This window comes from Dendrobium catenatum, unplaced genomic scaffold (genome assembly GCF_001605985.2).
Source record: "Dendrobium catenatum unplaced genomic scaffold, ASM160598v2 fragScaff_scaffold_1408, whole genome shotgun sequence".
In the NCBI taxonomy this organism is placed as follows: Eukaryota; Viridiplantae; Streptophyta; class Magnoliopsida; order Asparagales; family Orchidaceae; genus Dendrobium; species Dendrobium catenatum.
The window spans coordinates 560,245-579,445 of NW_021319870.1; the positions used below are offsets into that span (position 1 = coordinate 560,245).

At 34.4% G+C, this 19,201-nt stretch overlaps 2 protein-coding genes across 3 annotated transcripts; one reads left to right on the forward strand and one right to left on the reverse strand.

The window, feature by feature from the left end:
• Positions 1–9,870: 9,870 nt before the first annotated feature.
• LOC110114081 (protein LONGIFOLIA 2-like) lies at positions 9,871–13,601 on the reverse strand. Of its 2 annotated transcripts, none has more exons than XM_020846840.2 (6): positions 13,460–13,601; positions 13,169–13,360; positions 12,844–12,902; positions 11,227–12,756; positions 10,738–10,888; positions 9,871–10,620 (listed from the first exon to the last, which is right to left on the reverse strand). In XM_020846840.2, the coding sequence occupies exons 2-6, from the start codon at positions 13,320–13,322 to the stop codon at positions 9,962–9,964; spliced, it is 2,553 nt and encodes an 850-aa protein (XP_020702499.1). In that variant the 5' UTR covers positions 13,323–13,360; positions 13,460–13,601; the 3' UTR covers positions 9,871–9,961. The 2 variants fall into 2 exon arrangements, with proteins under 2 accessions (XP_020702499.1, XP_020702498.1); XM_020846839.2 differs by having other exon boundaries at positions 9,871–10,623.
• Positions 13,602–17,677: 4,076 nt separating this feature from the next.
• LOC110114068 lies at positions 17,678–18,642 on the forward strand. The gene is made up of 2 exons (XM_020846821.1): positions 17,678–17,682; positions 17,871–18,642. Exons 1-2 carry the CDS (start codon positions 17,678–17,680, stop codon positions 18,640–18,642), a joined length of 777 nt encoding a protein of 258 aa, XP_020702480.1.
• The last annotated feature ends 559 nt before the right edge of the window (positions 18,643–19,201 follow it).

Sequence of the window (19,201 nt, forward strand, 5' to 3'; positions counted from 1 at the left end):
GTCATGTGATATTAAAGCTGTGATAAATAGATCACTACTATATGCATTGTAATCGTTACTACATACTTGTTTGGTTGCTGTCTCGAAGTGTGTAAGACTACTTTGAAACAAATTCTATCTATATTTGAAGTGTTGTTTGCTATTCAATGCTACGCGTTTTGAATTCTTTTGATCCATGGTGCTCACATCAGTACTGCTGCTGCAATTAATAATATGCTCTTTTATTTGTTAAATTATCTAAGAAAATATGGTTAAAATTCAAAATTGTCATAATAAAAGAATATTTTGGTGGCACTCATATATTTAATTTTGAGTAAGATAAGTGGTGTAATTGACTAGTATTTCTTTTTATATATTGTTTAGTATAGGGTGAACTTGGTCGTCCCAACCCAAGAAATATTAATTTTTAGATTTTTTGGGATATTTTTTTATTACTTTGTACCATAAATATTTTTTAAAAGCAACAAAAAAATTATGGCTAATATTTTTAAAATTTAATTTATTGAAGAAATTTAATTGAATTGAAGCTTCTCCTCTAATTAGCTTAGTAATAATGACACTTTATTAAAAAATATGGTTAAAGATCATCAAATATGTTCCTGTAGAATTACTTTTTGTAACTTTTTTTAAAGGATTTTTTTCTAAAGCAATTTAAAATTTCATTGATAAGATAAACTTACAAGAGACTTTGAATTCAAGTTCTGAATTGCTCTGCATATCTGAAATAAGAAGACAAAAAATTGAAATCAATAATTGCTTCTTAACAAGTGCTTTTCATAAGTGCAAGAGGTATGCAAAGAGATGACTAGTCTAAAAAGCTATAATTCTTAGAGATTAAGGGTTTGTTTGGGATGGCTTTCTTACTGCTTCTTAAAGCAGCTTTTTAGTACAACAATAATTTTTTTATACTAGAAAGCTGCTTTAAGAAGCAGTAAGAAAGCCATCACAAACGAAGCCTAAGTAGCCATTACCTTAAGTAACCAAATATGTTATTTTAATAACTACATTCATAGTGATTGTAACGAGATCCATCACTCGATCTCTAAAAACCTAAGCAATAGTTGGGATGTTCAATATCATGAAATTGAACATAAAATAATTCAAAGCAGACAAAATTCAATCTGCTTGAGCAGATGACTTATTTAGATTTCGTTTGGGACAACTTTCTTGTTGCTTTCTAAAATGAGTACTTTCTAGCAAAAAAATTTACATTATTCTGATATAAATATATCTTTCATTACATATCTTACTAAGAGATAAACCCTTTTTGGAAGAAGATAATCTCCAAACGTGCCATCATATGAATTTCTCTCAACTTCCATTTTGGTATAGATCTTATGACCTATTTCAATTTTAAGCAGTTATAGCAGCCGGCGTGCGGTCAAACAACCGCCGAACAGCGTCGGCAAACTGCCGGCTACCCGTCGTCCTCGCCGACGGTATTGCCGACGGTAGACACCGTCGGTATGTCGCCGGATAACCACCGGGCGACGTCGGTAAACCGCCGGTAAAATATCGGCGGTTAAAAGAAATTTTCGGCGGCGTCAATCAGTCGTCCGGTTTCGTTATTTCTGGCGGCCAAAACATTGTAACCGTCGGTAGACCGCCAGAAAATGTCGGCGGTTTGATTACATTTCCGGCGGCGTAAAATAAACCATCCGGTATCGTCGTTTCCGGCGGCCAAACTGCCGACTAAACTTCCGCTATTACCGGTGGCTAGACAACCGCCGATCTAGGCCGCCGGTAACAGTTGAATTTCCTATAGTGTTTGACTCTCAGGATTTTTTTTGTCTTTTTTATTTTAGCTTTTTGAGCATTGGCAGGCTATCGATCTCTTTAAAGAATTGCAACATAATTTTGATTATTAACGAATAGGCCCATTCTTTGGTTTTCTCCACAAAAAAAAAAGTTTTTCCACCTATAGTTAGAGAAATACCAGAGTCTCATATATTTAATTATGGGTAAGATGAGTGGTGTAATAGATTAATTTTTGTTTTTATATATTGTTTAGTATAGGATGAATTTGATCTTCCGAACTCCTTAAGAATTGTTATATGATCGTTGAACGGAATTGTGATGATCAATAGATGAATTGCAAAAGACTAACACTTAGTAGTTTGCATTATTATAAGTTTATAACATTATAATTGTTTCAAATCTGAGCAAATATTGATTTTTAGATTTTGGTTGGGATATTTTTTTTATGTCTTTGTAAAGCTGTTGCAGATAGCAAATAATTTTGTAGTATAAATATTTTTTAAAGCAAAAAGTTGTGGCTAATTTTTTTAAAAATTTACTTTATTGAAAAAATTTAATGTAGCTCTCTTAGTATTATTGGGTTATCGATCTCTATAAAGACTTGTAACATAATTTTAATTATTAACTCGTAGATCCATCCTCACTACAGGAAAATGCGGTATTACCAGTGGATGGAATTCGCCGGTAACAACAACAAAATGTCAGAAATAACACATTTCAGGTGCTTTTCCGACCCAAATTTTTTCGACTGTAATTCGTGTGTCGGAAAGAAAACGCTGACGAATCTTTTGCACCAGAAACATTTTTGTCGGTTGTTGAGGCGAAATGCCTGCAACCATGCAACAAGCCTTTTCATGTGCATATCCTGTCTCTAAGAGTAAAGCCACTCATCCACCTGAGTATCATCATCTCTGGAACACTTAACTTAATATTATGCTTCTCTTTTTATGTCCAACATTCTGCATCAGAAAGCATTGTAGGTCTAACCACCACCTTATAGAATTTCCCCTTAAGTTTGAGGGGGGATTTTATATCATGCAACAAGCCCAACACTTTCCTCTACTTCAACCATCCAACTTGAATTCTACTAATAATATCCCCATCTATTTCACCATAATTCTTAATAATGTGAATATTTATTAATGACTTGATCATCCAAAATCATAATCCCCTCCCCTCACTAAAATTAATTTTTACAAAAATTACACTCCAATATACATGCTCTTGCAAATATATAATAAAAACATTCAAACTCAAGGAGATGAGATAATATATTCCCTTACCGGTGGAGTTCGAGATTGCTTTTGGTGAAAGTCGGCAAGGTTCGGTCGGGGGAGCTCTCGGACGTGACGAAGAAGTGCTCGCCGGTTGGATGTCGCGGCAGCCCACAAACTTGAGCAAAGAGAGGCCGATTTCGGAGCGTTGGGACTTGAGCGAGGAGATAGGTGATACCGCGGCATCGTCACAGCTCTCAAATGCGCAACAGTCCTCCGACGTGAGAGAGAAAAAAATGAGAGAAGTCATTCGGTGGAGGTTGAAATAGGGCTTTAACCGGCGCAATTTCCGGTGTCTTATCCGCCTGTTAAACAACCGGCGGATAATATGTCGGAAATGATTCGTCGAGTTAAGTAAGCCAGCGCATTATGTGCCGGTAATTCCGCCGAAAATGATTCGGTTGTTACCGGCAGAATATGCGTTGGACAACTAAGAAATGCCGGCGGAATGTGCGCCGGTAAATTACCGGCGAAACATCTGCCTGATAATGCGTCGTTAAAGTACCGGTGAAACATTCGCCAGTATGTGAAACTTTCGCCGGTACGTGTGCCATTATTACCGTTGTAAAATAGTCCGCCGGAAAGTCCGACGATAAGGACGCATTTTCCTGTAGTGCATTGAGTATTCTAAAAAAAACAAAGTTTATCCACCAATAGTTAAAGAATACATGAGTAAGAGAATCTTAGTTTGTGATGTGCAATTAGGCGGATAAGTTTTTCATTGAGGTTAAATTCATAATTCTTTCTATATTTTTTTTTTTACTTCATTTTTTTAGTATAATCACTTATGATGTTGTTTAGCTTGATATCTAAATTTTCTTCCATTGAAAATTAGATTAGATCAAATTATTTTTTAAATAAACTTTCAAAATAATCAAGTCACCCCCTTCATAAGCCACATGAAAGTCATAATGAGGTAAAGTTCAAAGCATTCAATGGAGAGGTGACCACGAATGCAATAATGTGAGCATAAAGAGACATTTCCTTAATTCATCTTTATTTTTTGAAATTAGGTAGTAATTATTTATGGAGCCCATCCAAACCTCCTTTTCAAATTTACAAGATATTAATTTTAACAATAACTCTAAAATCATATGGCTTAAATAAGGAGTTCACAATTGAGTCTATTTTTAAGGATGCCCAAAAAGAGAAGAAAAAATAAAAAAATAAAATTCCATATTGTTCTTGATGTGACCATGCATGTACAAAATGAGGTTGTTGGGAGATTTTTCATTAATATCAAAGAATGGGACCGTTTGAGGAGCCTCATTAGAGAGCCATAGACAATAGGGGTTCACAAAGAAATATTGAACATAGCCTCACCGAAAGATAAAAATGGAGTTTGAGAAGAGGCTAAAAAATGATTAGATAGGGGTTGAATGCTTTAATTTCCTATAATTGACCAGAAACTAGTATTATCTTTTTCATTTACCATAAAAAATAAACTTTTAAATGCGAATTATGAATCTATTTGCTACTATTTTGGATTTATTTACTAAACAAATAAAACTTATTATTATTATTATTATTATTTTGAACGTGGTTACTAAAATAATGGATCCGGTTGCTACAATTTTGAATGTGATTACTAAAATGGTGGATCTAATTTTTGAATTTGGATTAACTGATAGATTATTTTGTATGTTTTTATTAAATTTATAGATTTAATTATTATTATTATTATTATTATTATTATTATTATATATTTTGAATTTAGTTATTAAAAAAATAAATTTGATTACTAGTTAAGCCGATGTTCATTCAAACTTAATTTGAATAATTTGATCTATTATTTTAGCAGCTTTATTCAAAATCATACTTTGGTAACCCCATATAAAATAATGGTAATCATGTTTATTATTTAGATAATTTTTTTAAAATAATAAACTCAACAATAATTTATGGTAAACCATAATATCTTAGTTTAAGATTTTTTTTTTTTAAGGAATGATTATAAAATTAATTATAATTCAATTTTTTACTAGGGTAGTCGATCATATTAAATAATTAAGCACTACATCTATGCTTTTGTGCTTACCATTAATATTAGTGAGTCCAATTACAAAATCATTAATTTCATATAACTATTTGTTTTGATGATATTGACATGATAAATATAGTACGTGTCATAAAGAGAAAAATGTTGATGATAAAGGAGGAAGAGAATTGAAGAAGAAGACATGCAAATAGATCAAGAGCATCCTCATATAAACTAGCTAAGCTAGAATTCGTAGGGCAAGATTAGTAAGAGCGAAACCCACTAATAAAATCACTACCTCTCTCCTTTATATATACCTCTTAAGATATTCCTAAATAATATGTTTCCCATATATATATATATATATATATATATATCTACCAAGTGATATAGGATGTAGAGAGAATGATAGCTATAGAATATGACATGCCACATTGTGGGATCATGGGTAGGTAATTTTTTTGACAAGTTTTTTGAGCTGCTCCAACATTCCATTGTTGGGAAGACAAGCCTCATTCACCCAAAGTAATGTATTTGAGCGAACGAGTCTCGGTAGGACCGACTTCAATATCACTCTAGTCTGATGTTTATTTAGATGGTTTTCTTGATCTTGAGCCAAGTCTCATTATAATGACCTCGGATCAGTCGGACTTGTCAATAGATCCAATTTAGATGAGGCGAGCGGATTGGTTGAATGAGAGACCTCGTTAATCCCAAAAGAAAAAGGAAAGGTAAAATAACAAGTTGTAGATGTGGAATTTTGTAGAGCCAAGGAAACCCTCAACATCTATATAATTCACAATCTCTCATCAACAAATGGCACCCTATGCTTTCAATACAATAAATAGGCCAGTAGAATGAGTAATCCAAAGAAAGCTCTTCCCACACTAACACAGCATGCATGCATCAAATGTACGTTGGCCTTAGACATGACAGTGAACACTTATATGAAGCTCCATGGCCTGAAGCTCATCTATTGATATATTGTGGAATTATATGGTACCTATTCTTTTTAGAGTAAATGATATTTGGATTACTTCAGTGAAAAATTTCAATAAGACAAGAATAGGAGGTTCAGATCCAAGTAAATTAGGCATTCTAAGCAAGGTAGAGTACTGGGGCTACTGAAAAGTGGCTTATACTGCCTTCAAGATGGCAAGATTTACAGTAGTACTAGCTAGTCTTATATGGTCCACAGGACCACAACTGAGCATATTAAAAACACAAAAGGCTCAACTAAGATGGACCACTGTGCTTCTACTCCTTCCTTTGCATGGCATGAATGATCATGAATGGTCCCTTCTTTAATCAAGCTCATCAACAATTTTGATCGACTGTTATAGTTAATTTTATGTAGGTAATTTTAAGCATTTTTATCTAGAAAGTAGCAAGAAAAGTGCTTTAGAAAGCAGAAAGAAAGCTATCACAAAAGAAACCTAGCTAAATTTGAGTTGGCTTAAGAGCCATGATTTGGAACAATTATTACGTCCTCTGACCCGATGTAGAGCTACGTTCAGCCGCCAATAACATGTCGTCACGTGCTCTTACTCTTTACCGTGCGGCCCGACGACTTGGCCCGGACCGGAACCCGGGAATGCTATGTTCGCGTATTGCGAGATATTACTCGGTATTGCTCGGTATTGCTAGGTATTGCTTGGCAATAATGAGAAATACCGCTCTGTGAAGACCATTACCGAGTAATATCAATCAATACCGAGTTGTACCAAGTTTTTTTAGAAAAACTCAGTACAACTCGGTATTGCTCGGTATTACTCGGTATTTGCTCGGTATTGATTATTGCCGAGCAAAATCGACCAATACCTAGCAATACCGAGCAATACCTAGCAAAATCGAGAAATACCGAGCCATTCTAGGTACGTTCCTGGCCGGGTTGTCGGGGCGCGCGGTAAATAGTGAGAACGCATGGCACGATTCTACTGGCGGCCGAACGTAGAGCTACGTCCTGTGACCAGACCAAATAAAAGTTACATGATTTGGAGCTAGATAGAGTACCTAGTTTTAAGGGTTTATTTTATTTGAATAATCTTAAAGAATGTAAATGTTTTTTTTTTCTTCAAATTTTTATTTATATTCAATTTCGATATAACAAATAGTTCATTAAAGTTAACTAAAGTTATAAATAAAATAATTTTTTTAATTATAATTATCTACGGAACATTATTAAATATGTATGTTCCTTGACTTATTTTCTAAAATTAATATAACATAATTAACACAAACTAATCTTATTATAAATTTTGAATAAACTATTTATTTGAAAATAATAAATTTATCCTAAAATCACTTAACCTAACTATGATTTATTTCTTACTGATTATGCGTGCAATTTTTCGTTTAAGCCATCGAAAAATCCAAAAATATTTTAAAATAAATTTTGATCACAGCACACGCGCATCATAAAAGATATATAAGCCCAAATCCATGATGGGCTTTATAAGTCCAATTAAATGAACTTCAAGACACGTAGATAACTTTTGAAGACCCTTAATTGGGCTTCTTATTGGATTTGACAGCAGTTGTGCAGCTCCACAAAATTAGGTGAAATCTATTTCAAACAACGAGGGTGAAAATAGCATAAAATAGAAAAAAAATTAATGCACAAAAACTATATTTAAGAAAGTTTTTGCATGTTCAACCAATTGATTGCTTCGATTGCAAATTTTGTCTTGTTTTGACTGGGAATAAATTATATTCATAATTTCTCAAATACAAATGTAATTTGAGAGTAATTTGGATAGAACATATGAATTTTTAGATTAAATAACTACTCAAAGCAGTTTTATCAGTGTATAATTGTTCATGCCTGCTTGGGTATCTCACAAGTGCCTGGCAAATTTCAATAGAAGAACTTGAATGATCATCCTCAACAAGAAGTACTAGATAGCAAAAGTGTTGGGGGAAGACATGAGTAGTAAACACCACAATGATAAAATAAACAAAAAAGTAAAGCAAGAGCAAAGTAAAGGACACTAATATTTAACGTGGAAAACTCAAAATAGGAAAAAAAACTACGGAGCCATACCACACCAAAATATCCACTATGAAAATTGGGAGAAATAAGTACATATCTCTCTTCTCTATTGTTCTCTCCTTGCTTCTCTTCTCACATGCATCGTTCTCACTTTTGCCCTCATTGAAAATAGAAGAGAAAGCCAAGTAAATAAACTCCAAGGGACACAACCCTTTAAAAAACGAGAAAGAAAATCATCCAGCCTGCCTCGTAGAGATGCGGCGCTATGTTTGAAGTGCTACGATGCTCAAGCCTTTATCTTGCACCGTTGTGGCGCCATATCAAGGCCGTTGTGGCGCTCTGCTCTTTGTCATTTAGTGCTGAGACATTCGTGAACACAACGTTGGGGCGCTAGGGTATGCAGCACAGGGCGTTGTATAAAAAAAAATTCGGGTGCAAAGCACTGAAACCCAAGCAAGGGGCAAATCCCTCGCACCCCTCAGTATATACGACGACGAGCTTTGAGGTTTGAGACAACAAAATAATCATATTGATTAACACAAATAGATTCCACACATAACAAAAAGGACTTGAGTCTACTCGACAAAGCAACCTGACAAGATGATCCCCGAGGAAAATTCAATGGATTCATACAGGATCCTTTAGGCCATGTGAATTTATCTCCACAATATGGTCACCATCCCGTAGCAACTTACAGATATAACCAGTCAGCAAGTCGCCAATGGCATTCTTTGATCAAGTCACTAGGAAGTTTTACCCACCATGGAGACAAAAATACACTTCATCATGTTCACCAACCGTTAGCTTGCTTAAGTGGACTCATACTATGAAACCCGTTAAGAAAAATAAAATTAAAATCATAAATATTGAGGTATCTTTTTCTGTAATGGTTAAAATTTTATTAAAAGCTTTAAAATTAAGGGTGCTTGTAAAAGTGCACTCATAAGATGGGTAACCTCTTGGGAAATTATACAAACAAGATAAAACCGTGAGGTCATTAGGCTATAGTTGTAAATGGTTGAGTGTTTGAATTGTTATAAATGGTATCAAAACAATACATCAGCTGTAATATAGGAATTCTACAATTAGAATCCTATCTGCCTAGTGTATAATTTTGGGTTAAGGAAATTGACGAGGTCATCAACAATTTTAGTGGAATAGATTATGATATTGCTTAAGAAAATAAAGTTAAACCGTTAAACATCAAAATGTCTTTGATGTAAAGGTTGAAATCTAGTAGAAATTATAAGGTTAAGCATGCACCTCTAAGAGCAGTTGTAGGACAATATATCTCGATGGTTAATAGTATGGATTGTTACATGTCCTTCCTATCGAAATGGCCTAAGGATCGCTCCCAAGGGATCACAAATGCAGCAAAAGGACCCATTGCCATAGACTTGTCTAATTTGATCAATTTTTAGAACTCGCCTGCACTGACTCGCCCACGAACACTCAGTAGAGGGAGCTCGCCTCGTATCAAAAGCTAGACCTAAGAGGAGAAACACACAAAGAGCCTATCAAAATGTGACATACATCCTTAGTAGTATATTTCAAGTCTCATTTACTATTGTACTTTTTATATTTTTTGGTCTAATTTTTCTTATAGCCCTCATATCCCTATAAATAAAGAGTGAAAAGATAAATTTTGAATCTTTTGAAGCTTGATTGAACTAGCAAAATATTTCCCTAGTATTTTCCTTAGCATTTTCTAAATTGCTTTATCCTCTCTTTTCCTTTCCATATTCTCCACAAGCTCTCAGGTCTCTGTCTCTTGAAATTGCTTGCTAGTAAGATAGATTATCTTTCACGAACAAATTTGGATCCAACACTTACGAGATGCTTTTTAGTACATTTCAATCACCAGTAGCTATTGGAAACAAATGATTTCATTATGTGGTAAAGGAGAAACATTTATGAACATAAAAAGAAACCCAATGCAAACTAGACTGAAATCCGACATTAAACAAATAGTTGTCTTCTATATCTCTGCTTGGGCTCTAGGACAACATTAATCAAACTGCTTAAAATCTCATTAATCAGATCAACAAAAATTAGCCTTTCAATCTCTAAAACTACAACAGGAATTTCACTGTCAAATCTGTCCCAAACATTCGATCGCTGGATCAAATCCTTAGTAAATACTGTGTCCTTACCTTGAACGCTTCCATCAATATAACTCCGAAGATATTTTACCTCGAAGCAAAGTTCTTTAAAAAGAAGCTGCAAACTCAACATATTGGGTTTAAGTAAATGATCATGCTGACAACCAGAGTTGAACGCCTCTATTTTTCTATGTAGAATCTCATTCACCACATCGTAAACAAGCTGTTTGTGAAGTGTCCGAGTATTGTTCTTTTCAACAGCTTCAAATGGTTCAACCAGCTTTATTTGCATGAGAATGGCAGACATTTGTGAGTCTTCTGTTAGAAGGCTTGATGATAAGAGCACCTCAGCCACATATTTGTTATCTGGATCATTCTTGTCTGTAATTAATCCAGGAAATATGAATTTATGAGCTTCTTGTTTCTGAGAATCCTTTTTGAAGCTGAAAGTTGAGGGAAGGTTCTGAGGGAGATGAATTATTTTCAAATTGAGAGCTGAAGGAAGGTTCTCATCCTCTGCTGAAATGAATTCCAGTTTGTTATTACAAAGGAATAGCAAATAAAGGCTATTTGGTATCAAAATATATAAATGTTTTTCATTCTCCTTATGCTTTCACCATTTGAATTTCTTACCGTTTGATATGCTCGAGAGTGATAAAGGGGAAAGAGGCAGGTCATCCTGGTATGGCGAGGCATCAAGCACAGAGTTGGGGCTTGACAACTGAGGAACCATCTTCTCAAGCTCCTCCACAAAAGTAACGTTTCTTTCAATCATCTGATGTAGCTGAAGAAAATAGCAAATTGAATTGAGAAACTAACAATGAAGAATAAAAGTTTCTGACAAGAAACAAAGATATAATATAATTTATCTTCAAATCAACAATCAAAAGCAGCTGATGTGAAGTTTTTCCTTTAATTGTTCTGTTTTTTAATGTGGATTTTATATTTATAAGTTGTAAAAATTTTGATGCATTAAATAAGAAATAAACTAAGCTCAAAGCTTCATAAGCAAAATCTATCATGCATAGACTAGATTAAGTTAATGGAGAATTCTATCTGAGTTTTGCATGCTTTAAATAACTGATAAGAACTTGAGATTAAAATATAGAATTCACAATTTACCGTGTGTTTTGAGGCTGAAGCAGCAGTGGTGGCTGACTTTCCCTTCGTTTGGTGCAATAAACTTGACTTCCCTTCATTAGCTTGTGCCTTGCTTGATTTCTGTCTAATTCTACTACTTGGAGACACTGACTCTGCTTGTTGCCTATTATCAGGTTGCCATTGGTTCTTTTTCAAGCCATAAGAAGGAATCACGGCACAGGATTTCCTCTCTTGATCAGGCTTCCTCTTCTGCAAACTTGGGCTTACAGAGTTATCTCCTGATCTTCCACTTGTTACTTTGGCTGATGAATTCAAGCTATTAGATGTCTTTCCAGTTGGAGTTTGTCCTCCATCGGCACTCAAAGATTTCTTCTTTTTGTCGGTTGAATCGCTCGTTTTAATCTTTCTAAGACCTGATGGCCCTTCCAGTCTAGCAGATTGGGAGGAAGAAATACCGGCTGAATTGCTTTCAGATTTCCTGATAGTAATTGGAGACTTCAAAGCTCTTTCTGCGATGCTTGATTTTTCTGACTTGCTGGTTGGGCTCAAGCATTTTGTGGAGTTCTTGGAATCGAATATTGCATGTCTGAGATCTCTTATTTCCTTGCTGTTATGATGGAATTCAAGCTTCTGCAATGTCTTCTCTATCACATTGTAAGCTGATTCAATTTTCTGCTTCACATTGTCCTCTTCATATTCAACTGCCATCTTCTGTTTAGTCTCTTCAGCAACTAATCTTGAATTGGTATTGGATTTCAAACGTGGATTAATAGTAATTGGAGACTTAGGTGAGTTGCTCGTAGATTGTAAGAACTTGACATTTTTGTTTTCTTGTTTCTTCTGTTTGTCGACTGGTTCATTCCCCTTGACACAACTTTCTCTAGCTGAATATATTGGCCCCAATCCCATGAGCTTTGCAATTATGTTAGTGTGATTTTCATTACTTTTAAGATCTGGATGAAGAGTTGAGGCTTCAGATATCCTAGAATTGGCTTTCTTTTCTAGTTCCTTCTTAAGTGAGTTGACTTTGGATTTGAAGTCACGCCTTAGTGAATCTTCCATGCTGTCCACAGATAATCTTCTCTGCTCTTTCTGCGTATTTGCTTGTTTGATATATGTGGAAATCCTTCCATCATATGAAAACCGAGGCGAACCGCTCACTTCATGGAAATTCCTAGGCAATTCCCTAAGTTGGATCAAAGTTCTAAGTGATTCTTCAAGTTCTTTCATATTGGACAGATCAATAGGCCTTGGAGAGTCAACTGGCTTCAGGACTTTGTTTCTTTTGACCTCCTCCTTTCTTTTTTCTTTCATTGAATTAGTTTTAAGATCTTTGCATATAGATTCCTTGAAGCTGTTTCTGAAGCCTGGGGATTGAATGGAATCTGTACTACTTGGCTTTGTTGAATTCTTTGGCGATCTTCCCGAGGAAAATGATTGTTGAGAAGATTTTGGTTCCCCTTTTTGTAATCTCAGCTTGAGTGAAGAACATGGTGCGGATGAAGAAGAGAGAGAGGTTCTTGTTGACGATTCCATGGAAGACCTTGATTCCTGAGAAATGCATCTCAACAGTAATGGATTTTTCAAAGATACAGGTGGCAAAACACGAAAAAACATGAACTTCACATCAAATCATACCAAGTTGCAGAAGTCTGTGTAGTCAACTCCCTGGTTGCAGAGGCTTATTGTTGCATCAGCTGTAAATGCACAGATTTTTTTAGAAGTTGATCTTCAAAATAAATAAGAAACATCTGTAAGGAAATACAGATAATTGAAACCTCATAGATGAGGACTTCTTCATACACATACAGGACTGATACATAATTCAAAAACATGACTGTTAATCGATCTTTTTCCTTTTTTGAAAAAAATTCAAACTTTAAAGAAAGCTGATATTTCAGACAGCTGCACTTAACAAAGATTCTTAAAAATAAGAAGAAAATTAGAGAAAGCTAATCAGTACCTGAAGGACTCTTCTTATGGTGTTGCTCATTAATTTGACTTGGGCAGAGGAGAAACTGGCGATCAAATAATTGAAAAATTCCAGTCATACAACCAGCAGATTTCTTTGACGATTTATCCTTATTGCTAAGCCAATAGGAGAACTTCATTGACATTTTTGCCAAATTAAATATTCCCACCTCAATTGACAAAACTAGAGCCAAAATGATGATGCAATCTCAGTAATAAATTCAAAAAAATTGTAGTAGTAACCAATTAGTATTAGAGATAAAGACAACTAAATCAAAAATACCTTGTGGAAGTTCTGTATCTTTCTACTGTGTCAGAGGCTTTTCCTATATACTTGCCATGGTAATTTTTTCTTCTATTACTTTCCTTTCTGATTATAGAACTTTGTAGTTTGTCTAATCAGAAGAATACAGAGTCATGGTTTCTAAAAGAAGATGGAAAAAGAAAGATTGATACAATAAAAGACTCAGTTTTGAAGGGGGAAAAAAAACAAACAAAGAAGACTAAGTAGAATTTTAAAGTAGATGAAGGATTAGATGCATATGAAGATCCCAAAGGAATGAGGAGTGCTGAGGCTTTATTATGGCAAAGGGTGGAGCAGTGAAGTGATGAGTGTGGAACCTACATTTTGGTATTGCTGGGTTAGAATTGAAATGTGGGTCTGATCTGTCTGAATTGGGCATGCGGTGGCTGTCAGGAGGGATAGAACTGAAAAAAAAAAAAAAACTACTATTATTTTATAAAGTGAAACAGAGCCTTGAAAGACTTTCAGAAATGTCTTCTAAATTAACTAGAAATAAACTTTCTGTAAAGCTTAAAATTTTTTGATGTAATAAACTTGTCTTTGCACATGAATCATTATTATACTGTCAAGATTGATTTTTTTTTTCAGCTTCTTTATATTACCTTTGTTTTCATGACTTGTTTTCCATTGACATCTTTGTTTTACGTTATGTTATTGTATTATAACGTGTTGTATTTGTAACTAAGGCTTCATTTGGGACGGTTTTTTTATTGTTTCTTAAAGCATCTTTCTAGTACAATAAATAAAACTTCTATACTAAAAGGTTGCTTTAAGAAGCAGTAAGATACTTTCTTAATTATAAATTATTGCACTAGAAAGCTGCTGTAGAAAGCAGTAAGAAAGCTGTCACATAATCTAATACAAGTTCATAACTTAGGCTTCGTTTGGGACGGCTTTCTTATTACTTCTTAAAGCAACTTTATAATATTAAAATTTTAATTTTTAAACTAAAAAACTATAACAAAACCCTCCCAAATGAAGCCTTAATCATCTATCATAAATCATAAGAGATATGATAGCTACTAATCTACCCTATCAACAGTCTTATGACTCTTAAGTCTTATACCTTAAGACTATTATATCTTTCTCACTTCTTCCTCAATGTTCAGAGCAAAATCCTCTCTTTCATTTTGTAACGTTGGAAACATTACATGTTCTGTATGAAGTTTCATTGGCTGTCCAAAAGCAGATAACAATGACCTGAGCTTATTCTGCACAGAAAATTAAATGGAATAAAACAAGCAAATAGATCATTCAGTAGGGAGCATCAACTGTTAGGCCATGCAAGTGCCTTTCCTCTGTCGCTTTGTCTAGTCGAGCTTAGAAAGACATGTGAGATGTTTTATGTAGTAGTACTGCAATCCATGACTGCTTGCCTGCTGCTTCGGCTTACAGAAGGTCCCATATATAGTTTTCTTTCTTTTTTTTAACAGAGACTTAATAAGAAAATTAAATTTTATTATCCTAATTTAGTCCATATGGTCAGAATTTAAATATATTATCAAGATAATGTTATTTATTATTTTTATTGTCATGTATTTTTCAGTAGCTTTGACAGAATTGATGTTTCTCAAAATCAAATTTGATAAATCATAGCTGGCTCATGATTGTAGTGATATGGGCTTCGTTTGGGGCGGCTTTCTTAATGCTTTGTAAAGCAATTTTTTAGTATAAAAATTTTTAATTCAATAAATTTATGTATTCAGAAGCTGCTTTAAAAAGCATTAAAAAAGTCCTCTCAAACAAAGTCATAATCTGCATGTCATGAAGAGATATTTAAGAGAGATAAAATAAATTTTGGGCCTTTTTTTAATATTAGATGAAAAAAAAAAAATAGATATTATGAGAGAGCTTCTAGTGAGTAATGTCGAGAAATAAGATTTATATGATAAGCCAAAATGAACTTGGATTTAAATTTAAATATATCAAATTCTTAAAAAAAATAAATTCAAATAAAATATTTGAGAAAAATAATTAAATCTAATCTCAATTAAAATAAAATAAAATGAAATTTGATTAAATAAATTAGTAATAAGATGACAACCTCCAGATAAATTTAATTGGACAAACAATTTCATTAATTTATTTATTTGCTATTGTTTTAACTTTTAATATGACAGATTATAATAATTTTATGAAAATAGTCAACAAACTAAGTTTTTCAGTATAATGGTGCGGTTTTGTCTCATTTGAACAAATATTTTATTGGGATGAATGCTATTAGAAAACTTCTGGCTCATTGAGCAGCTCCACTTGGCCTAAGGAATCCTTTTTCCATTTGTAAGAACTTTATAAGCGTAATTGTATATTTTGATAATATATATTTAAATGATAAATTTATAAATAATATTAATGTTTATTTTGATGATAACTAATATTGAACAAATTTATTAAGATTTAGATGCCAACCATCTCAAATTCTCAAGTCAAGTGTCATTTGATAAGAATCTATTGTTGAAATATATATCATTGTGTGTAGCTCATCGTAGTTTGTTATAATGGAACATGCCTTAATATTGATACAACATAACATGCTATACTTATATTGCCCATTAATTGATAGTCTTTTTTTAATAATTTGATAGATTTATTTTGGCTTTATTGATCATATTAATTGAACTATTCATTGATATAAATTTTATAGTTTGTTTACTTATACTAATAGACTATTGATTGTTGATTGATATTGACCAGAATTGTAGAAGTCATATTGACTTTTGCCTTAGATTAAATGCATGAGGCTAGACAAATATTAGCTACGAAAATGGAAATTATGTTTATAAATATCCTTTTGGATTTGAGATTTTGAAACAAATATAAATATTAGCTACAAAAATGGAAATTATGTTTATCGCGGTTTATATTTTTTGAATGTAAATTGTTAGCTCTTATTACCAATAATCTGCTTGTAAAAGAGTATTGTTGTTAATTAAATTGTAAGAAAAGAAGAATAGTAAATGAAGAAAGAGAAAAAGAGATGAAATTCTTTCACTTTAGATCTCGGGATGTGACACGTCTCCTCTACCATATTGAGGAGGTGTTTATATTTTTCGGGCATTCTCAATCACACATGATTGAGTTATAAGTCCCATTTTTTATGTTGCCTCCACCATATAGAGATTATACATTCTTTATTGTTCGCCAGCCCTAGGGCTTAAGTGGCCTTATAAGCCTTGGTAGGTACCATCACACGATACTATAAGTTCAGCATGGGTTTTCCCTCATACGATAGTGGAGTGTAATTCTCATCCATCAACCTGAGACTAGATTCACACCCTTAATCTGCGAGGTCCCCTTGAATGAGATAACCTACGGTTGTTAATAAGGAATCTTTGATTGGCATTGGTCAACCCTATTATTAGTTTGCGATTTCAATTAATAAGGAATCTCTGATTGACCACTAGCACAATCTAGCACACACTCAATCCTAGAATTTTCCCTTAAGATTTAGAGGGACATTTCTATTACACAACAAGCCCGTTGCATTCCTCCACTTCAACCATCCAACTTGAATTTTATTAATAATATCCCCATATATTTCACTATCACTTTGAATAATAAATCCAAGATATCTAAAAAGTGTACTCTTATTAATGATTTGATTGCCCAAATTCACAATCTCCACACTAGATCTATTATTACTAAAATTATACTCCATATATTCAGTTTTAGATCTACTCAAATAAAAATGAAAGCCTTTAAACTCTAAGGTTGTCCTCTATAATTTAAGTTTACCTTCAACTCCCTTTCTAGTCTTATCAACAAGAAGAATATCATCATCAAAAAGCATACACCAGGGTAAACCTCTAACAAATGTCTAGTAAGAAAACTATTTTTAAGTTTTTTTTTTATATATATAATTTAAATCATACGAATTTTGCATATAACCAATATGCATTGCATTAAAAACTCATCAAAGATAAAAAAAAATGTTAATTGCATTTAGCAATAGAAGCATGAATACCTGCATAAGTTTGGGACAATTTAGGACCTCTAGATGATGGTGCCAAATTTTTCGACCTCCGTTGTCCGCCAACTGCAGTCTTTCCGACCCCCGTTGCCCGACTACGATCCTTTCGACCATCGTCGCCCCACTACAGTCCTTCCGACATACATCACTCACCGACTATGATCTTCCCGACCAAACGAACATATATACACTGATTTTTCCAACTCTCGCCATGTAATGTACTCTATATGATGTATATTTGCTACATCTAGCAAAGGCCTTTTTTAATTTGAAGTTGAACGGAGAAGTGTCTGTTACGGTCCTGGATCATTCTCACATTTTGATCAAACTGGCAAATGATTTAGACTATTGTAGGGTGTTTTGTTACCGTTCTTATCTTGTTTTCAATTGTTTTATTAAACTTACTAAATGGTCACCTAGTTTGGACATCGGCATTGAGTCGCCGATCATCCCGATTTGGATCTCCTTTCCGCATCTTCGTCCCCATTTTTTCTCACCGAGGATTCTGTTTGGTCTTGGTGAATTATTTGGAAAACCTCTGAAAATCGATGAAGCTACGTCGGTTGGCTCTCGTCCGTCGAATGCTCGTGTTTTAGTCGAACTTGACGTTACTAAAACTTACCCTAAGCAAGTTTGGTTAGGTTCTGATTCATTAGGTTATGTTCAGGAGGTGGTGTTAGATGTTTTTCCACAATTTTGTGCTGTTTGTAAATGCTTAGGGCATGTATCGGGTAAGTGTCGTCCTGATATTGCTTCTGGGAATCCTAATGTTTCGTCTACTCCGGTTGATATTCTATCTCTTATTTGTACTGTTAATGTCGATAAGGGTGTTGCCTCTTCTATGACGGAAATTTTGGGCAATGTTGCTGCAAATTCTGAGACTGTTTTTGTTGAGCCTGCGGCTGGTTTTTCCCCTGTTATTTTGGCTGGTGGTGATGATGTTCCTGGATCCGAACTTGCTCAGGTACTGGGTATGGGTGGTGTTGTGAATTCTCCTGTTGTTTCTGAACCCGAACTTGCTCAATTACCTGTCGTTGATGGCGGGTTGGAGAATGTAATTGTTGTGGAGGAATCTGTTGGGTTAGGGGATGGCGACATTGTTTCTGATGTTGTTACAGTTGGTCTCTCACCAAATGCCCTTCCTTTTTTTTCCTCCTGCTTTACCGTCGACTATTATGGCTCCTTCGTCTGATGCGAGAGTTGAGGGTAATCCAGTTAGTAATAATTTTTTTGAGGTTCCTATTAATTTGATGGATTCGCATGCTTTGGTTAATCTATTGGGCGATTCATCTGGTTTGGACATTAGGAACCATATTAATTAGTTGAACGGATCGTCGGAGTATGAATCAGAATCTGAATTTTCTGAAGGTGATTTGGCATCTCCGGAATTTTGTGGGGGTTCGGACCCTGGCAACGATTTCACTTTGGTTCGCACTATACCTAGTATAACTGCTGCATCTAGGGGGCAATTTCGTGGGAGAGGGCGTCGTAGACGCTAATGGTTCGTTTTTGGTTGTTTTGTCCTGGCCTCTTTTTTCGGGTTTCTGTTGCTTTTAATCTGTTTGATTGAATGTTTGCGACGAGAAAAGGGCTATGATGTGGTTGGGGCTCGCGTCCCTGTGGTTCAGCTTGTGGCAACCTTTGGTGTTCTCCCACCTAACTGGATGGTCCGTGTTTGTCTTCAGGGGTGCTGGTAGTCCTAGCCAATTACTGAGCCAGCCTTTTGGCTGTATTTTTCCATTTTTATTTTT

What these genes read in the sequence shown, in the direction of transcription:
- LOC110114081 (XM_020846839.2), bottom strand. Translation starts at nt 13,322, where the DNA reads ATGTCAATGAAGTTCTCCTATTGGCTTAGCAATAAGGATAAATCGTCA. An exon ending in ACACAGACTTCTGCAACTTG is followed by an intron (nt 12,757 to 12,843) that starts GTATGATTTGAT and finishes TGCATTTCTCAG; the next exon opens with GAATCAAGGTCTTCCATGGA. An exon ending in ACTCTCGAGCATATCAAACG is followed by an intron (nt 10,624 to 10,737) that starts GTAAGAAATTCA and finishes AATTCATTTCAG; the next exon opens with CAGAGGATGAGAACCTTCCT.